The sequence below is a fragment of the Schistocerca cancellata genome, chromosome 6, assembly GCF_023864275.1.
Source record: "Schistocerca cancellata isolate TAMUIC-IGC-003103 chromosome 6, iqSchCanc2.1, whole genome shotgun sequence".
Classification (NCBI taxonomy): Eukaryota; Metazoa; Arthropoda; class Insecta; order Orthoptera; family Acrididae; genus Schistocerca; species Schistocerca cancellata.
This window is the reverse complement of record NC_064631.1, coordinates 334,359,121-334,381,301: the sequence shown is the minus strand read 5'-3', so window position 1 is coordinate 334,381,301 and position 22,181 is coordinate 334,359,121. Positions and strand designations below refer to the sequence as shown.

The window sequence follows — 22,181 nt, the reverse complement described above, 5'->3', positions numbered from 1 at the left end:
GTCTTTTATGGGTACTGTTCAGTCTGCCATAATCTTCCCTGTGACAAAAAGAATTATTGTAATTGTACCTTGTTGGTTGAGTTTGTTGAATGTTGCTGATGGTTTTATATGTAGTGTGTGCCATGTAGCTTTTGAAGTGTACAAGTTATAAAGAGTAACAGATTGATGCATTCAATAATTTACCAGCGCGCTCTCTCTCTCTCTCTCTCTCTCTCTCTCTCTCTCTCTCTGTGTGTGTGTGTGTGTGTGTGTGTGTGTGTGTGTGTGTGTGTGTGTGTGTGTGTGTGTTTTAAAAAAGTCAGTAAAACAAACTGAATAAGAAATGTGCTCTACAATTTTAATTCTGAACCCCTCATGATTATTTTTTCAACGCGATATTATAAGAATTATGAAAATATTTGTGAAAATATTTGTTTCATACATAGTATACAGCATTGGTTTCGAACTTCTGTTTTTTATTTTTTTTCCCCTTAAGCTACCTTTTAAGTTCAGAGGTACTTTTGTTTATATTGTTTTTGAAATGTGCTTGTGGTTTAGTTGTGTGCTTTTAGTTCCACAGAACTTTTTTCTTTCTTTTTACAGATTGTTCCTATTGATAAACTTATTAAGGGCCGTTTTCAAGATAATTTTGAGTTTCTTCAGTGGTTTAAAAAGTTTTTTGATGCAAATTATGCGGGGCAAGAATATGATGCCTTTAGTGCCAGGGGAGGTGAAGCAATGGGCAGTGGAGGTAGTAATGCTCCACGGGGTATAGGTGTGTCAACAACGAAAAAGGCTCCTCAGGTTCAGGTGGCTGCAGTCGCACCTTCAACACGCACAGCAACTAAAGTTGGTAAATATTAGAGTAACTCCATTGGAATGTATGTTCAGCAGTGTCCCCCAGAACATTTCCTTGTTTGTTTATAAGATACTTAGAAATAATATACTGTAGGAGCAGAGGAAGATAAAGTGGACCAAAACAGTAGTACGTTATTCTCACCCTGAATATACAGTGTTAAAGATGTACTGAATATGATCTTAAGCATTTAATATTATGAAGACTAAATTGTTAAAACAGAGTAGCTAATAGACTGAAGCATTTTGGATTATGGTATATTCTTTGAACTTTGTGTGACATGTCGGTGGTTTGTAATTTGTTGGAGAATGAGCAAATTGGTCCTTAAAATTTTATACACATGATCCTTTTTTTTCTAGTGCACTTTTTTCCAGGCATTAAATAATATCAACTTTTAGATCAGTCAGATGCCCATGTTGCATTTTTCAAATACTTACAGGGCCGTAGTAGCAGATAAGATATAAATTCATTGTGCCAGGCAAAAAATAAAATTCTATTTGAGGGGTGGATGGGAAAGTAAACAGTAGAATGTTCTAAAGTGATATTATGATATTTCCTGGTTATAAATTGGTTTTTGGAAGGTTAAGTGTATAAAATATAGTATTGTTGCCTGACATAGTCCATGCTAAGGTACAGAATCACTTTGTGGGTATAGAAAGTTTTTGTGCAGGCTACTGTCTCAAAAGAAAGTTGGTTCTGTATGTCATTGTATTTTCTGGTGTTAGAATAGTTATGATGTTAGTGGAAATTTGGTGTTTCAATTTTGGTTGGTACATAAACAGAATTACTTGCTGCTCATGATACTATCAACATGAAAAAGCTGTTTAAATCACTTTCTAATATTGGGTCCCAGGAACAAGTTTGAGGAGTCTGACATAATGATTTCAAAGTTTCCGGGATGGAAGCACATCCTTAGGATGAATGTTACTTAACACCTACTGTCAGTCCTCTTAAATACTGTGATCTTGGGGAGCTAGTTGAAGATTATAGTATTGGTGACATCTCGCATTGTGCATATTCCCATTCTTATTTCCTTGTAGCATATGATCTCACTTATAGTACAGTGATCTAAATGATTAATGGAAAATCTCATATAAAGATGTGAAACAAATACTAACAAAGAGATAGAGGGGCTGGCCAGTACTTACCTCAACTCAGTACAGCCAATAGATACACATAAAACAGAACTGAAAATTTACGTTCCTAGCTTTTGGAACAAATGTTCCTTCGTCGGGGAGGAGAGAGGGGAAAGAAAGGGAATAAGGGAAAGGAGATTCAGTTACTCACAACCCAGGTTATGAAGCAACAGGGAAAGGAAAATAGGGAGGGTAGCAAGGATGGAGGCATGGTTGTCAGGGGGAAGCCAAAGATATTCTACTGTAAGTACTGTGCCAGCTTACTTCTGTATGCATCCTCTTTGGTTTGAAGCTGGCACAGTACTTACAGTAGAATATCTTCGGCTTCCCTCTGACAACCATGCCTCCATCCTTGCTACCCTCACTATTTACCTTTCCCTGTTGCTTCATAACCTGGGTTGTTAGTAACTGAATCTCCTTTCCCTTATTCCCTTTCTTTCCCCTCTCTCCTCCCCGATGAAGGAACATTTGTTCTGAAAGCTAGGAACGTAAATTTTCGGTTTTGTTTTATGTGTATCTATCGGCTGTACTGAGCTGAGGTAAGTACTGGCCAGCCCCTCTATCTCTTTGTTAGTATTTATAGTACAGTGAAATTGTTATAAATGTTGAAATTGGTGATAACTGCCTATTGAGAGCTATGTCCTTCTTGCAAGGTGGTCTGCAATGTTTTGTTAGCTGGCTTTATGTGCTGGTATCCGGATCAAGTTCATCACAGTTCCATACCAATCTGGTGGAAACACACTGTTAATTGTATTCATAAAATGAACTTCGTTGTTCTCTCTTATTACCAGAGAGTTAAGTCAGTAGTACATTTACTGAACCCGATATGATGATAAATCTTTATTAAACTGGCCTGACATGTTGGAGAGCTTGTATGATGGTGGATACTGCCTCTGAAATCGACAATATTGTATTCTTGGGAGGGAATTTTTTCTGCTTGGAGATCAGGACAGACAAAGGCACTACTCACATATTGGGGAGGGGGGGAGATCAGTTATTTTGGAGTTATTATTGAATATTTTAATCTTATTTGGCCACTACATTTGCATGGCTGTTCCTATATTGTTAATGTTTGGTGTTTTGCATTTTCGGAATTTCATTAAACTCTGGGCACAGTCTGAAGTTATTGATGTAGATAGTTCAAAAGCATGTATATTTTACATGGGCCCATTCCTCTTATGTTGATAGTTACAGATTTTACATTCTTTTTTTCTTCAGTGTGCCAAAGATAAGGATAATCATTTGATTATAAGATACAGATCTGGTCACACAGAAAGTCCACATCAGTATTCTCTTCTGGGCACTTAACGTATATTATCTGGAATAAATTAAAAGTCTAGATTGCAAGGCATTTTTATTAAAAGGTGACCTGTTTTGATCATTAGGTGATCTTCAGACCTACAGTCACACTGATTAACAATGGCTATGTGTGGAGTAGCAGCAGCAGCAGCAGCAGCTGAATGCAGTTGACTACCATAATTCAGTGGTTCCTGCTCCACACACAGAGCCATTGTCCATCACTGTGGCTGTAGATCTGAATATGACCATGTAATAATCGAAACTGATCTCATTTTTAATAAATGTGTTTTGTGGTCTAGATTGTTATAATTTATTCCCAAGATTATATTTTGAGTACTGATTTTTTTTCCAGCAATGTCTTCATAATTAATTAACTTACATTAGTTACACCTGTCCTTTGCTAAATTTCAGAATGAGGGATCTCATTCAGTACAAGGTCTACAGTGCAATGTCAAGTCCCTCCGCCACACACCGTTGGGTGGCTTGTGGAGTATAAATGTAGATGTATTTTATGCAAACCAGTATGGATTTAGTCTGACCCTGGCACTCCTTTTTGTATGTGATAATAAATAAGAATGGTTCATATTCCACTTTGAACAAAAGATTAACTGGCTAGTGTGAGACAGTTCCCAAGTTAAAGATGTGTAAAGGCATAGCAGATCAAATCCAGTGCTTACTAAAGCACTGATGAGCCAATCAACCTTCGGATTGATGCTAGCTTTACTTTGTGTGCTAATCGTAAAAATTATATCACATCCATTAAAGGGAACCAGAGGTGGTAAAATCCAAAAAAAATTAAGCATTCTACATACCAACGTGAACAGTCGTTATGTTACCAATTCCCCCAATTATTTTAGAACTGTGATGGAATGTTATTTGTACCTTCTGCCTCATTTGATATTATGTCCTCGAAAGCTCTTTTAAATTCTGATTCTAATACTGGATCCTGAATCTCTTCTAAATCGACTTCTGTTTCTTCTTTTATCACATGAGACAATCTTTTTTTTTTCCTGCCGAAAATTAATTGGAACATTCCTCTTTAATGTAAACTTTGAATTATTGTTCTACTCGCCCTAGAAGTGGAGTTATTACCATTTTCCCCCACGCCTGCAGAGGAAATGGGCAGCCGCTGAATGCATCTAACACTCTCTCGTGACTTCCTGGCGAACAGCTTGGGATTTTCTCGGCCTGTTACGTATACAGTGACTTATGTTACACATACAGCGAGAGTGCAAGGGTTGGCTACGTTGTTTTCTGTGACAAATGAAGTGCTAAGAGCGCGGAACATCGTCTCTTTGCTGTTTACCGTTTCGAATTATTTCAGTGTTGCGCCTGTTGTTGGTAGTATTATACTTCTTGTGTAAAGCGTTGTTCTGGTTACGATGCCACGTTTTAGTAACCGTGTATATAAGAAGAGGAAGAACGTAGGGAAAAGAAAATTAACACTAATACCAAGTTGCGATACTACAATTACTGAAACAGTGCGTTCTTCTGCTAGGCAACACATGGCCGGCCATAGCCCTGTGACATCTTCTAGCAAGAAGCTGACTGGTGGAAGTGACAGATTTCGTGAATATGTTAGTGACAGTGATGATATTAACGAAGTACTGAATATTGGATTATCTGTGCAAAATGTGTTAAAGTGTAGGAGTGGGACTAGAGATTACAAAGCACTTTGGTTTAGCTTGTGAGATGAAGATAATCTGTGCATGTTGCAAGTATCAAGTGACTTTCTACAATTCACATGCCAGTCTCTTTGGTAAAAATGGATGATCTAGTGTTTGATGTGAATGTTCGACTTGTGTATGGTCTTCGATCCATTGGAAAAGGGTCTGCTTGTGGTATTATGAACTTGCCATTGCCTCCAAGCAAATTTGGGTACTACTGTGAACTGGTAGGATCCTCTGTTGAAGATGTGGCTTTGAAAACCATGAAGGAAGCAGTGGAGGAATCTGTAGAAATGAATGGTGGTTCTAGGGATTTGGTAGTGGCATTAGATCGTTCCTGGCAAAATAGCGGTCATAAATCCCTGAATGCGGTTGTAACTGCTACTTGTGGTGATAGTGCAAAAGTGATAGATGTTGCAGTATTACCAAAACATTGTAGGTGCAAAAATAAAATCAAAGGAGAGCACAGTGGAACCTGTGAGGCCAATTTTAGTGGATCAAGTGGAGCAATGGAAGTGGATGGAGTGAAACAAATTTTTGAACGTTCAGTTCCCAGATACAACGTTAGGTACAAATACTACCTTGGGGATGGTGACTCCAAAGGTTTCAAGACCATAGAGGAACTGAAACCATATGGAAATGAATTTGTAGTTGAAAAGTTGGAATGCATTGGGCATGGGCAAAAGCGTATGGGTGCACGGCTTCGAAGGCTCAAACTAACTTTGGGTTCCAGTAAGATCAGTGATGGAAGAACAATAGGAGGGAGAGGCAGGCTTACTGATGAGGTGATTGAACGTCTACAGAGATACTATGGATATGCTATAAGGCAAAATACTAGTAATGTTAGTGACATGCGAAAAGCGGTGTGGGCATTGTTCCTTCATACTGCCTCTTCCAATGAATACCCTCAACACAGCCTGTCCCCAAAAGATTCCTGGTGCAAATATAATGCAAAAAAAGGACTATGATCACAAACATGGTTTGCCAGCACCTGTGATAAATGCAATAAAACCAATTTTTCATGACTTAGCGCAGCCAGAATTGTTGCACAAATGTCTACACGGAAAGACGCAGAATCCTAATGAGAGCGTAAACAACTTGATTTGGAAAGTGATTCCTAAAAGGGGGTTTGTAAGCATAAAAACCCTGCACTTTGGCATTTATGATGCAATAGCAACCTACAACCAAGGGAACAGTGTGAAGTTCTGAAGGCATTAGGATTTACAGCTGAGGTGAACACTGTACGAGCACTAAGAAATTTTGACAGAGAAAGGATAAGAGGAGCAGAAAGAAGAGAAAGGCATATGAAGTATGATGGAACAACAGGCCAGAAAAGAAGACAGATGAGGAAGCTTTTGGAGGATGAAGAAGACCCTGATAATCCATCCTATAGTGCAGGAATGTATTGCGAAACTTTGATAGCCATTTTCTGTAAATTAGAATTTTTCGAATATAAGGAACATTTTCTCAAAATCCACTCAAACTAGAGAGATGAAATTTTTTTACAGCACTCCTAGTGGTCAAACTTACATTGTAACACAGCCATTTGGCAATATGTTCAGTAGTTTCATTTCATTTTAATTATAAAGCAATTATTTGTAAAAAAAAATTGGGTCATTAATAAAAAAAAATAATTGGAAGGAAACTAGGAAAGATACTCCAAAGTCCCTCTGTCATAACTGCAATACTAAAGCACTCTATATGTAAAAAAATTCAAATTTTTCTATTTGGTAGTTTATTCATAAATGTGCCTCAAACTTAGTGATTTTAACATGGGCAGCATAGGCACCTCCTGCTCCCCTTAAAAGAATGTCTATACTGATGGTAATATACTAATAATTCTACTCAGATGTGTTTGTATTTGACATGTGTGTCAAAAAGAAGTATCTAGCAGGACTGATCTGGTTGGAACAAAAACACTGATACATGTAAAGGTCTTAGTAAATTCTTAAGTTTCAAGTATTAGAGTGCTGGTAGTGTCTTTCAACACAGCATTGTTTATCCATGCACTGCACACATCTCACTGTTTGCATTGTGGTAAGATATTTAATGACCAGCTTGATCCTATGATCTGTCCCTGTTAAACATAGTTGCATGAGAGCAGTAAGAAGCTATATCCCACCATCAGATGCAAAGACATAGACAACCAATATTCACAGCTATGTATGAACCTGCTTCTGTGGAGAATAAGGTGGTTTAGCAAAGTCTTGTCCATACTGACCAAACCACTCCAGTGGGCGATTTAAAGTGGGTAATCATAAGCATGTTGACATTTAGTGTGTAACTTGCATGGATGGTAGGTAAATGTTTATACTTCATTCTAAACATTCACTCCTGCTCTTTGCATTTGCAAATGCTTAGCGTATTTTTAGTATTAAAGTATGCATGGCTTTGTTTGTAATTTGTTTACCTCACAGTGAAATACTGCAGTGTCCAGTTTATATCAGAAACATTTTTTCTTGGTTTCTTTGTACAGCAACAAGAGTACAGCCTAGGCCAGCACCAAACAGGCAGTCTGCATCACAAGTACCAAATCAAAAACAAGATAACAGTCGAATTGAGGAGTTGAGTACACAGGTATTTAAAAAGTATTTTAATCAGAAATACATTATTACAATGTACCAGTATTGTGATTTTTATTAATCACATTAATGACTGTATTTAATGTAATATTAAAAATGGAATACTGAGATAGATATAACCATCATTCTTCTCATTATACCCTTATGAAGTTAACAAAGGTAAAACATTCTAAGTATTAGACTGTCAGGTGCCTGATGATGATGATGATGATGGCAAACATGTATACTCATTTCTGCCTAGTGTGACAAATCACATGATATTCTACCATTGTTTTCCTCTTGTTGGTAACAATGCTTGCATTTGAAACTCCTGTTGTATGTCTCCCTGTTTAGGAAGCTATATTGTTGATATGTAAGTGGGTTTCTGCAAGTAGAAAGTAGGAAGAGGACAGTGTCTGGTTGTTCATTTACTGAAGACTTTTTTTGTGTATAAGATTGTCTTAGAATAAAAAGTAATATTTTCTTAAGCAATATACCTCACAATTTTTAAAACTTTTGCTTAATTATTATATTAAAGGTACTGAAATTCATATCATAGGTTAGCCACAAAATCCCATTCATTATTGTGGTACCAGATCCAGTTTTCAGTTGTGTGTTGCACATGTTATATCAGGCAGTAAGTCAATATATTGTTTCCCTCTTTCTCAGAGGATCTGCAAAGTGCTGACAATGCATTATTATTGAGAGTTATCACAATAAATACAGATACTTGTCTCTAGTTCATTGCTCTGAACTGATGAAATGACTCGGTACTACTGAATCTACAAAATAAGTTTTGTCCAAGAACTCCCCAGATGCCAAAATAAAATGTACCTAGCAGAAGATGTTACTGGGATTCAGGGTTGGACATGAAAAATGAAATGGTGAAAAACATGATGAGAAAAGACAGATTTGAAACAATTATGAGATTCATTCACTCATGTGATAATAAACAAATTAACGTAAACAATAACATGTGGAAACTTCATCCATTACCAGATACGTTAAGAAAAGGTTTTTCTCTCTGCTTTCGGGCTAAGCAAGATTTGGATTATGATGAGAACATGATAAAGTATTTTGTCAATTTCAGAAAAGTAAACTCACTAGATTTGGTACGAAGCATGATGCCTAACACAAACCTAGGTCATGTAGTGGATGAAGGAACTGATCCACAAAAGAACGAAGTGTACGAGAAACCATTTGGAAAATTTGCTGCACCTCTGGTTCAAATGAATTATTGATAAAAGTAAAATCCACTTTTTATTTGCACATCTGTTTACATCACCAACATTGTTGGTTCACCTAAAAGAACGAGGTAATGGTGCAATTGGCACTATTTGTGAGAATTGTCTGACTAAAGAATGCCAACTTATACCCTCTTAAGACAATGTCCCAAAGGAATGAGAGAGGTGGTTTCTATCAAAAGAGCAGCAAGGAAAGTGGAATGATTATTACCAGATGGCTAGATAATTCTGTAGTAACAACTGCTTCGACCAGCCATGGGATCAATCCAGTGAGCTCTGTGAGCCGGTATTCAAGACAAGAAAAGAATACTTGTACCGTGACCACATGTTATTGGAGAATACAACAAAAATATGGGGAGAACTGACCAAATGGATGAAAATATAGTTGCATAGAGTGAACAAAGAGGAAAGAAATGTTTCATCTGATAGCTATGGTGCCACAGAAAAAGACACTGCAGTGCAGGAAACTGCAAAGAAACTTCAAGAACAATGTGTTGCAAATGTGATGTTGGTTTGTGCATAGTGAGTTTCATACTGTATTATAGAAAATGAATGCTGTTCCCTAACACAGTGTAAATGACACACTGCTTTATTTTATTTACTATCATGTATTTCACTTAAAATGTGTGATCCGCTTAGTGTGACATATAGGTTGCACCCTATATTGCTTAAAATTTTAATTACTTTTTTGTTTAGCTTGATGTAATACGTGTCATTAATGACAGTGAACAAATAAAAATCTGATTTGTAAAATTCAAGAGTGAAAATTAATTCAGGTAGAAATGAATTAACAAAGATATCTCGACAAGAAAATGGATAAACCAGTTAACTATCTTTGTTTATATGCTGTTTTGATCATTACTGAATTGTTGTCTATGTAAGCGCTCTCCATTATATGAAATGAAATGCACAGATAGAAACTATCCTCTAAACATGTAATATCCTGTCCTCAGTTCTAACTAATCCCTATTCTATATCCACCTGTGCAACATCCTACCATTCTCCACCAAATTACACCCTAACTAAAATTACTTTGCAATTGATGTTTCAGCAAATTGAGTGGTAGAGGCCAACTGCCAGCCAGTCTTGTTCATTTTAGAGTGCCTCATGCTTGTTGTGTAGCTAATTTTGTAGATGCATGGAGGGCCTCGTTAGTGTGGCTGGCTTCACCTCCCAATCCACCCGCCACTACTTGCAATGTCAGTCGCAAAGTAATTTTAATTGGATTACAGCTTTTTGCTTGTTATTGCATCATACTACTCTTACTTCAGGTCAGTTTATAAGTTGTTCCTCTTCTTTCCACTACTATTGCCTTTGTCTTCGCATATTCTTAATCAGTATTACTTGATAAATGTGCTGATTCCTTTCAAAAGATCTTCCTAGCCTTGACATTTTGGGCAAAAGGGCTATGTTGCCTGTGAACCTTACCATTGGTATATCTTGAACTTTTATTCATCTGAAATAGTCTTTCAATTCAACAAACTATATTTCTTCGTTACATTCAAGTCAATGAATTTGGTAAAGTTATTCTTCTTGGTGTACTGGAAATGACCATTCATGCAGTTCATAAATAAAATAATCACTTCCCATAGATAACAAAGGAAATATTTTCTGTATTTCAATGTACAACATTTAACCTAGACACTTATGTTTGTATAAGACGACACATGTTTTAGCAGTTCTTGTACATTCATTTTGTGAAAAAGATTGTGTTCTACTTCTTTCTCTGAAATATTAACTAGATCAGTTCCATTTTCAATAAATAATAAGCATATCTTCAGTCTCGGACATAGCAATTGCTTCAACAGTACTCCTGGTTCCCAGCCTTTATCCTGCCACAAACAGTGACCTGCAACTCGTATTACACTGTCAGCTGTGGAGATGAGCATTGCTTTTTGGATCCCAGAAAGACATTTCCTCAGCACATGCAAAAAACAACTGAAATGTGCAAATTAGTGCTTTCAGTGTATGGATTACTCATTCATACCCTAATTTTTCAGAAATTGGTATTAATAGTATTGAATTCTTTATTTTCTTTAAGCTTTTGCATATAAATTTCTGTGTTCTCAGATGACGAAACATAAAGCATTGGAAAATTAGATAAAGAAAATGAGTTAAGTGTAATGGAAGAAATGTATAATAATTTTAGTTCTGTAGTGGTCATTGACTGTTCTGTTGCTGTTGCCTCAAAAGTTTGTGTAATATTAAGGTCGTGTATCTGTTTCAGTTGATGGAAATGAAACTGACAGTAGATGGTCTGGAGAAGGAGCGAGATTTTTACTTTGGCAAACTTAGAGAGATTGAAGTTATGTGCCAAGAAAATGATAATGAACAAAACCCTATAATTCAAAAAATACTGGATATATTGTATGCAACAGAGGTTTGTATGTTTCTTATTTTGTCAGCATGACTTTTTATTACTGAAGTGACATGGTATGAAACATAGTGACGTTCATGCTATCACCTGACTCTAGAGATAGTCTTGCATTGGTGGAAGGAGTGTAGTTGGAATAGACTGATAATATGCTGTGGTCATTAAATCCAGCTGCTAGATCTCACTCACCTTTTCCTGGCCAGTGAAGTAGAATGAATTATCACATGCCTGCGTGTAGTGAATAGACATCCTCAAAGACTTCTTCACACTTGGTTATCAAAGGCAAGAGCAGCTGACGGTGACCTAGCTGTGTAGTCTTTTAACCTCACTAATTGATCAATCTGGAAGGGGAGGGGTAAAGGGCATACAAAAATGTGTGCTAAAACAATCTACTTGATGCACATTGAGTAAAAAAAGATGCCATTTCAATCAAGAATTGTTATACATATATTGAAATGGGTAAAAATAACCCTCACCATATGTTAGAGGTGTTAAGTGGTACGTGGGTACATAAGTGAGATATGTGCCGTAGTAGATCAGCAAATGTTAGTCCCTCAGAGCAAGCTTACACACAGAACTACATTAATTCTGTGCTGCACCTGCATTTTAACCGTGTACTCACAATCTCCGGGAGATTAGATAAATTCATAGGATGCCCTATCATTTCATTGCTTTTATTTATTAGCTGTGTAGGAAAAGTAATAAAACTGATAACACTGCGAGGGATCAGGCAACAGTGTGCTGTTGTACTTGCATAGAGCTGTGTGTTTACACCTTTCATATGCTCAAAGTTTCAGTTCTGTACAGACATCCTGTGTTTCTTGAGAGTGCAATCAGCGAAGCTGTGTTTCTGTTGTGTGTTACAAAAATGGAACAGAAGAATTGAACAATCTTGTGCCATCAAGTTTTGTGCTAAATTTGGGGAATCCACAATGTGACCTTTGAAAAGTTGAAACAGGTGTACAAGGAACATCCCTTACCAAGAGCACAAGTTTTTCACTGGTACAGTTAATTTTTGGAAGGCTGAGACCACATTTAAGATGAACCTCACACCGGGAGACATTAAACTTCAAAAACCAACAAAAACGGCAAATGTGTGTGTGCTCTTGTGAGGTTGTTCCTCCAGGACAAACAGCCAAGTTTTTTACAGAGATATCCTTGAAAGGCTTAGGAAAAGAATGAATTAAATGAGACCAAACATTTTAGGCATCTGGATGCCACATCATTACACCACCCCATGTCACACGGCCACTTCTATCGTGGAATTTTTCATCTCAAAAGACATTCCTGTTTTTCAACAGATTCCGTATTGAACTGATCAGAGCCCTTGTGACTTTTTCTGTTCCTAAAATTGAAAAGGTCTTAAAACATCATTTTGGGACTCTGGAGGAGTTTCAAAAGAATGTGAATGACATGTTGAAGACTCTACCAGTTCAAGCTTTTCAGCACAGCTGCGGAGAGAGGGAACAACTCCGCCAGTGTATAGCTGCTGAAGGGAACTATTTTGAATAGGATAATATTGTTTGAAAAAATAAAAACTTTTGGCCTCATTACTTTCCTCACACATCTCTTTAGGCCTCTCTGACTCAATACTATAATATAATTTTTAAAAATGTTTTTAGATATATGGAATTAATGAGACTATCTTTTCGGCATGCGGACAAGCACAATAAGCTGGGCTATGCCTGCAAATGAATTCTTATCAGTTTATATTGCTTTTGCATGCACAAAATACTTTTTTCCCCCTCTGTATATTTTTGCTTACCAATTACCTTGCTTACCAATTGCCTTATCCACCTAAAAAGTCCATGTTGAGTTAATCGGATCTTCGTGAATTTTCCAAAGTATACAGGTGGGCTACTTGGAATAATAACTCATACAATTTCTCAGTTAATAAAATAATACTATATTCTTTTCTGTGATGCACATAGAAAATACAGACTTTTCACTTATTCACAGAATCCAAAGTGGCTACCTCCGATTATGCTCTACGGTAACATCCGTCTACTTTTGTTCACTAGCAGAGAGCAAGTCCTTCCTCTTACTGAGGAAAGGGAAAAACATCTTATGTATTTTGACATTTGAAAGTCAAGAATACATGACGGTAGGTGCAGGCTCTACACTGGGCTACTGCTTCACCTTCTCTCTTTGCCTTTAAAGAAAACGAAAACATAAACGTAAGAAATGCAAAAGGTACATCACACTACCTCTCCTATATGGTGAATGATAATGTTTATTCTTTCCATTCTTAATGCAGCAGTCAGCAGTGAGCATAAACACAAGAGAATTCAAACTGCGGGAGGGGCTCGCTCTCGCAGTGCTAGCAGTAGCCTGTCTCTGTGATCATTGCTTCCGTGGAAGCAGAACTGACAGTCATATTGATTGCATTGGGACTGCTGATCCTTTCTAGAGTTGGTGACATAGTTGAACCCTGTCATGGATCAGGATTAATATCTTTTTCATTACAGAGTAAGAAAATAAAATGAACAGCACACAGTATAAAACAAAGTGGAGTACTTAAAGCATTTGGTAATTGCTTGGAGTGTTGTAAATGAGATAGTACAAGCCCAAAAATTGACCATTGTCAGTATCCTATGCAACTACAGTGAAATATCACCACTGCCATCTCACAACCCCAACTAAAACGGACTTGTCAAAATGTCTAAACAATGTTATGAAGTTATCTTCTGCAGAAGGGTTGCCACATTCGCTGTAGTTTTCTTTTTGCCACATTCGCTGTGGTTTTCTTTTTGCCGCATTCGCTGTGGTTTTCTTTTTGCCACATTCGCTGTGGTTTTCTTTTTGCCACATTCGCTGTGGTTTTCTTTTTGCCGCATTTGCTGTGGTTTTCTTTTTGCCGCATTCGCTGTGGTTTTCTTTTTGCCGCATTCGCTGTGGTTTTCTTTTTGCCGCATTCGCTGTGGTTTTCTTTTTGCCGCATTCGCTGTGGTTTTCTTTTTGCCGCATTCGCTGTGGTTTTCTTTTTGCCGCGGTTTTCTTTTTGCCGCGGTTTTCTTTTTGCCGCGGTTTTCTTTTTGCCGCGGTTTTCTTTTTGCCGCGGTTTTCTTTTTGCCGCGGTTTTCTTTTTTTGCCGCGGTTTTCTTTTTTTGCCGCGGTTTTCTTTTTTTGCCGCGGTTTTCTTTTTTTGCCGCGGTTTTCTTTTTTTGCCGCGGTTTTCTTTTTTTGCCGCGGTTTTCTTTTTTTGCCGCGGTTTTCTTTTTTTGCCGCGGTTTTCTTTTTTTGCCGCGGTTTTCGTTTTTTTGCCGCATTCGCTGTTGTTTGCATCGTCACATCAAGTTACGTTACACTGAAAATGAAAAGTTCAAGATAATGTAAGAAACTCAGACTTGAGAAGATTAGAAGTGAAATTGCAGTTTGAATATTCAGTAATTACTATCCATTACGAATACCAGTATTAGAACACTTCTCTCCCCAGATTTACAGCGCTATATTACAATAAAATTGAAATTGTTGCAATATCTCATAAAAATTGCAGATTTAATGTTATTTTTCATGTTACCATTTCCATGAAATTTTCCTGTTCCTATTTCTAATACCACAAAACGTGGAAAAGTTCTAAAGATGTTACATAGTAGTGGAAATCTCTTGTAACATCATTGTTTTGTACGAGGTCTGTTCAGAAAATTCCGGAACATTCGTAATTTCGTGCCAGTGGTGTGTTGGAGCAAAATGTAGTTGGCATTACTGCACACGTCTGTGTTTCGTATGTAACTGATGGAAGTTTCTGCTAGTTATTGTTCAGTGTTATATTGAGTAGAACATTGTATTGCACAATTTGCGAATTTCGAGATGGCAGTGTTGGAGGAACAACTTGTCTGCTTAAGAAAACCTGTACAGAGGCACACGGAATGATGCAGGAAGCCTATGGTGATGACTGCTTAAGCTGTACTTGGTGTTATGAGTGGTTCACATGGTTTAAAAACTGCCAGCAAAAGTTAGATGAGCCTCATTTAGGATGCCCTTCAACATCTACCGACAACACTCTACCAGGATGTCAGCAGAATTGTGCGTGCCAATTGTGGGAGAGATTGCAGAAGAATGTAACATTTCAGTTGGATGATGTCATGAAATACTGACATAGCTCCTTGGAAAGCACCTCGCAATTTGTGAAGTGCTTTTGGATCATGCAAAGGAGAAGGAGATGTTCCTTAAGATAATCATAACTGATGATGAGACATGGATCTACAGTTATGATATTGAGACCAGGGTTCAAGCTTCATAATGGGGTGGGAAAGGTTTTCCAAGATGAAAGAAAGCTTTTCAGGTCAGGTGAAATGTCAAAGCCATGCTGCTATTTTTCTTTGACTTGAAGGATTAGTTCTTCATAAATTTGTGACACACGGACAAACTGTGCTTTCGGTATGCGTTGCAATACCTGTGAGAAAATGAGATAAGGAAATGGCCTGAAATGTGGCTCTTGCTTCACGATAAAACCCACACACTCATCCCCGTTGGTGTGTGACTGTTGAAAAAAAAAATGAAATTCTTGTGGTGCCTCAACTTCTGTACTCTCCAGATCTGGCCCCTGCAGACTTTTTATTTCCAAAGTGGAAAATCTCGTTGAAAGGATGAAGATTTGAAACGGTAGACAAGATAAAAGAAAATTCACAGCAGCACTTCACGCAACCCACCAAGAAGTGTGCAAAGACTGCTTCTGGAAGTGGAAATGGCATTGGGAGCAGTATATCAATTGTGGAGGAGAGTATTTTGAAGCAGACCATGCTCAGTAAGTAAAAGATAAGCATAGAAAAACTTTGCGGACATAGTCCTGAAATTTTTTGTACGGTCCTTGTATAGTTGTCCTCAAATTGTCATTCTTAGTTTAATATTATAAACAAATGATTTCGCATTAATAGCTCTCACTAGTTTGAATAAATCAACACTGTAATGAATGGGATATCTTTCACATTTTCTAAACAATTACTAGGCCAATTTGTTCCTCATTTTAGTTCATCATGGAAGAGATCAATTGCTCATAGTGCCAATCGCTGTTTGTCACATTACTGTACTTTACAGTTTCACTCGAGGGCTTTGGAGGTGTTACTCCTGAAAACTGCTCCAATTTTTGAAAGCTTGATGCCGGTAGTTGTTCTCTGTGCCATTCTGTTGAAAATTAATTTCATCCTAATGACAATAAAAAATATTCTATTTTTCCCTTATCAAAAAAAAACAAAAAAAAAAAACGGTGCAATAAATACAGAGGATTAAGTAGAATTGTATCTCGGTTTCGTTTTTTCAAAGGCTGGGGCTCATTTTCCCATGAAATGTTGTGTGAATTTGACAATCTGCACATTTACTGACACTCTTGACAACTGTTCTGCACCTGTTCATGGCTCAAGGGCTACGTTGAATGTCTAGAATGCCACTTACACCGTGTCTCATTCCCATGATGTGTGAAATTGGTTAAGTTCAACAACTACATCATCATAAATTTATGAATTTGAGAAAAGTGACTGAAGCAGTAAAAATCCATATAAGTGCAAGTAGGACAAAAACACAGTGTGTTCAGTACAAACTTAGCTATCTATATAGATAGCTCAGCTGTCCTGAAAATCGAGAATTTAGATGATTTTTGCATGTTATCAACATCTACACTGGCAAGATATCAAAATGTGTGACATTAATGGCCGTATATCTTTTGATTTCATTGACTTAGAAGCTTAGTTGTTTCACACTGCAAAGTGCCCATATGTCTTAGTATATGACGTAAATTTCAACTTGATATGTCTACTTTTCCAGAGGGAAAGGTTTCTTATGGAACACCAAAAATATCAGTTATTGTAAATGTATGCGCTACTGATTTGGTGTGGTAGATAAATTTTCTTTTGAGGGATATTCTAAAACATACTTCGTTGGCTTTTTCAGGAAGGCTTTGCAGCCCCAGATGAAGTGGATGGTCAGTTAACTAATGACCAAATTGAAGAGGAATATTGAAAAATTTGCAGAAAAAAGAATGTGATGATTAAGGGCTTCAGTAATTTTTGTGCTAAATGTCTTCTTTTTTTATACATGTATAACTCAGAATTTTAAATTATCCCAGTAATAAACATAACACACTAGGTCAAAGCTTTTAAGGGCCCAAGTTTTTTAATTGCCATTTTTTGTGAATTTCAAAATTGGTGAAAGCAGTTTATATTTTAAAGTTGTCACACAGGCATTGTATAGAAACCGTAATTTACTCATTTCTAGTTGAATGTATATAGTTTATGGTACGTTTACTTCAAAAGATTAGTATTTTATGAACAGCACACTTCAACAAAAAAGAAAATATTTTTTAAGTATTTTGTGTGTTCACACTTTGTCAAGCATTTTGTTCATTGTAATACTTGTTGATGTTTCAAATGTGTGAGCAGTAGCTGCTCAGTCTCTTGGAGGAGTTTGTTACAGTGTGAGTGCTTTACTGCATTGTGAAGGACACTTGTGATGCTTTCTCTTGTCTTCAGAATTACTGAAGGCATTACTGTAGGCATTGTTTGCACCATGATTTGCTGCTGTCAGGAGAGGTGCTTCATGTTGTACTGCTGCCGCCATCATGTGCAATTGATCTGCAGTGGAATATTAATAATATACTATTTGTTGTGTATTTTGAGCCATTGAGGTGACTGCAGTGAACTTCAAAACCTCAATATATACTTTGCTCATCTCGACTAACTAGAAAATATTTATATTTGTTTTAGTGTTTTTTCTTTAGTATCCTCTAAACCCAGTAAATCTTCAGTTAATGTATGATTTGCATTTAATAAAACTTCTCACATAGATTGTGTGTGTTTTTATTTTCCTTCTTGTTGTACCCGTTCATTAAAACAACTCTAAAAAATGGTGAATTTATTCAGTAATAACAGTGTAGCAGAAATTGCACTAGACGTTTTCTTCAGGTTCACTATGAGTTTAAAGTCTTGTCACATTGTTTACCTTAATGGCAAATTCTATTCAAAACTGTTACAGGAAGAAACTAATGCTGGTGTCTTGGCAGTTTCTACAGTTAGTGACATTAAATTTTCTTATTGTTGTAGTGGAGTGAATTGGCACCAAATTAAGTTTTCAGTGCTAGGGATGGAAAATTGGTGCCCGATGTGACTCACTTCAGAACTTTCCAAAATGTTTCTCCCAAAGTCTATCTTGTGACACTCTGTAATGTTTGCAGACTTCTGATCCCACAACTCTGCAGTGTTCAGAATCCAGAAGTGTGGCATTCTGTTCCCAGTGAGTAGCACATGTGTAATCTGGTAGGCCTGCAGTGCAAAGAAAATGTCATTTGAGCTGTACCATTTGTTTTAGATACCAAGCAGTGGCAGGAGAAAATGCACACAAAAGTTATGGAAACGTGCAAGCTTTCAAAGCTAGTGGCTCCTTCTGGCGGAAGGGTGGAAGGGAAACAAACAGGGATGAAATAAAAGGGCTGGTGAGGCTTAGGAAGTAGGGAGTCACCCAGAACTGTGGATCAAGGGAATCGCTCATTTCACACGGTAAGTCTTCACTCACATGGCGTTCTGGGCGACTTTCCTGTAACTCTCCCCATTTCCTGAACCTAACAAGTCCTTTTATTTCAACCTGTCTGCCAGGAGCAGCCAGTTGTTTGAAGAAAGCTCTTCCCTGTAGATTAACAGTGTACGTATGACTAATGACAGTGTTAGTCATTTTCAGGGAATAGTATACTTTGTATGTATTAAGGATTAATTAGTTACCACAAGTATGGTTGCATTCTTTATAGTAACCTATGTAAATACTTCCTTAAGTGTATTTGCACAATCTTTACATATACCAATTGTAATATGTATTGAGATGCCAAGATATTTGACTTTGGAGATTGTGTAGGACATGAACAGCTGTGTTAACAAGAACAAGTGTTGCAGTTTGTTGTTGCTGTAGTATTTATTTTGCATATTTAAATAGGCCAAATAAATGGTCAAATTCTCATTCTAACATCAGCTGTAATTATCTGGAAACATAATAAACATATCCAGGGGCAGAGGCAATTTGGAGTTGAAGGTTGTGAGGAAATGAATTGTTCCAACAGATAAAAAGCTGAAAATTCAAAATTGAATTTGGGAATCTGGTGTTATCTAGTTGGCTGCGCTTTGAAATACACACGCTGCAGTGTTTCCTACAGCCGTCACTGCTGCATGAGGACACTGCCACTAACGACTACGCCGCTGCCAGTGACGTGTAAGTATCCTATCTCTGGCGCTCCAGTGGTGGGTGTACTTAATTGAAGAGTCATGCACAGAGCCCTTTTGTTTTGACAGACACTTACAGAACTTCATAGTGACCAGGGTGTGATATCTTCTGAATACATATTCTATTGATGAGTAACAGATTGATAAAACTGTTGTATCTGTACATATTTCTACATTCAGGTCTTTGTTAGCAACTGACGCTGCAACTCCAGCAACAAAGTTAAGTATTATTTTTACTATTTGATATTGGATGTAGAAGAAATTACCTGAATTCTCTGTTCGTGAACAGCTTATGTTTCTCACTCCTGTATCCACCAAAGAACCACACATTTTCCAAAGACAGTCATAACATACTTGTTTACAAAAACAAACAGAAAATTTAGTGTTATCATACTAAGTGCCCCCATAAACAGAGGTTTTGTTTGTGCTGTGCAAATATTCTTTGGAAGCTATTATTAATGCTGCTAAAATTCTGTTATTTGAGTTGGCTCTTCTTTTTAACCATAATACATCATAGATTCCTTGAACATAGCTTGGAAGAGAGTGAAGGTCACATTCATCTTCAAGAATGGTAGCAGAAGTGATCAACAAAACTGCTGTCCAGTATCATTGACATCAATCTGTTGTACAATCTTAGAAATTATTTTGAGCTCTAGGATAATGTATCTCGAACAGAGAAACCACCTGCATGCCAGCCATCTTTCTCAGTATCTTTGAAGATAACAGATGAAGTAGCTTCAAGTCTGACCCAGGGAAGTGTGCTGGGAACCTTGCTGTTCATATTGGGTATTTGACTTGGCAGACAATATGAATAGTAACCTTATAAGACAGTTATTTATAATAAGTACTCTCTGGAAAAAGTACACGAATATCCAGTCAGATCTTGGTAACATTGTGAACTTGCTTTAAATGTTCAGAAATGTAGAATTGCACAAATCACTGTAGGAATCAGTCAATTCATTCAAATATCTGGGTGTAGCAACTCACGGGTATATAAAATGGAATGATTATTGATGGCACATTTCATTTCACTGATAGTATACTAGGAAAATAAAGTCATTGTACAAGGGAGAATGGTTACAAGACACTAGTGTGCCTGTCTTAGAATATTGCGCAGGTGTGTGGGACCTGTAGTGCATGAGGGACATTGGATGCGTACAAAGGGCGGCATTGTTAGATTTGTTTGATCCATGGGAGTGTCAAGGGAACACTGAAAAACTGGCACGTGCTTGAAGATAGACATCAACTACACCATGAAAATGTAATGACAAATATTCAAGAACAAATATTAAGTGAAGAACATAATTCTGTGTCTTATGTGTTGCTCTTCAACTGTGAGACAAGATTAGACTTAAACACACACACGCACACAGGGGAGTTTATAGAATTATTCTTAACAAGCTTTGTACTTGGAATGGGAAGAAACCTTAATCTATGGTACAATGTGGTGTCTGTTATTGCTTCAATAAAATGCAAGTCTCAGACTACAGCCCAAACTTGTTAACATTGGAGCAAGCTGTTCATTTTTGTCATCGCCATTTACTGCGTGGTGATTCCCCACCACTTTGTGCTCACTGTCATCAAACTTTGACAGTTTGCCATTTCCTGCTCCTGACCCAATGCCCCCCCCCCCCCCCCCCCCCCCCCACTGACATTCAAGTGTGTGTTTGCCGTCTGAGTTATTGGCTGTTTTAATGAACGACAAGTGGGTTGTTGATCGCGTTTTACTTTTTATCTGTCATAGCAGTATGGTGAAGGACATTTAATCTTTGGTTAGGGACCTCTGCTGTGTCTGCAGCCCATTTTGTGCACCCCCTTCTCCTAGGGAAAGTCCTTGTTTTTACTCTTTCTTTCTGTCAACTGGGCTTGACGTATAGTCGCTTTTAACTTTTTTACTTATTGGTATTTTAAGATTTGACTTGGGCACTTACGAACTCTGTTGTTTTTGCACCCAAGGGAAAAAAACAAACAAGCGGCGACTCACCACTGTATTTTATGGTGGAATTACTGTATTAGTTTTGCCTGCCTTTCTGGATGTGCTATTTGTGAAGATAAAAATGTAAGGGAAACAATGAACTAAATAACATCTTCAATGTAGGAAAAGTTATATTGCTGCCATTAAGAGTTGAATAAACTATGTTTTTATAAAATGTTTTACCAACCAAATAACAAAACTGTAACATTCTTTTTTTAATTATAATTTTGAATACAAACATTATAACAGTAGCCTAACAAATGATACACAAATTTAGTGAAAGAGCTAAACAACTTTATTCAGTGGAAGACAATAAAATGTACTTATGTTGAATACAACTGTAACTGGGTTTTTAGATGTAAGTAATTTCTTGTAAATAAGGTACTTCAGATAAGTCATCTGGCAAATCAATCAAAACTGTGGCCGTGTAATGAATTGTGTTGATACCAGTAAATCTCAATTTTGCATGCAAAACAAATATGTTGAGGCAACAGCAGCCACTACTAGTCAGTATGCACCGTAACTAAATCTCTGTTTACACAAAGCTATAGGCCAAACCTTATAGCTGACCTGCCTCCAGGAATAGTTCTTACAACAGTGTATTGAGTTGTGTACTCACTCAAGAGAAAGCAGTCAAGCTCAACATTTCTGGAGATGATTCTCAAGACTATGGAAATTTCTCTTGAGTTGACAGAGACAAGTTCCCACCACTCGAGTAACTTTGTCGCATATTTTGTGTATAAACTGCTAGAGATTCTATCAGACTCAGGAACTTTGTTCAATTTTGGTGATTTCTGCTGCTTGTGAACCCTGCTGACACTATATATATTGCTCATCTTTGAGTGGCACAACAATTAAATCTCCTCTATCTTCCTTTGTAAAGGAGAATTTG

General features: G+C 37.2%; 1 protein-coding gene across 2 annotated transcripts in view; it reads left to right on the top strand.

The window, feature by feature from the left end:
• The window catches only part of LOC126191033 (microtubule-associated protein RP/EB family member 1), a 51,694-nt gene extending 33,799 nt beyond the window's left edge, over window positions 1-17,895 (top strand). Inside the window, exons 4-7 of one of the 2 annotated variants that reach the window (XM_049931739.1) lie at window positions 583-832; window positions 7,414-7,514; window positions 10,970-11,122; window positions 17,003-17,895. In XM_049931739.1, the coding sequence (XP_049787696.1) occupies window positions 583-832; window positions 7,414-7,514; window positions 10,970-11,122; window positions 17,003-17,071 (573 nt within the window). In that variant the 3' untranslated portion in view covers window positions 17,072-17,895. The remainder of the gene's footprint in view (window positions 1-582; window positions 833-7,413; window positions 7,515-10,969; window positions 11,123-17,002) is intronic. The other variant, XM_049931738.1, reaches the window with a different exon arrangement.
• Window positions 17,896-22,181: the final 4,286 nt, after the last annotated feature.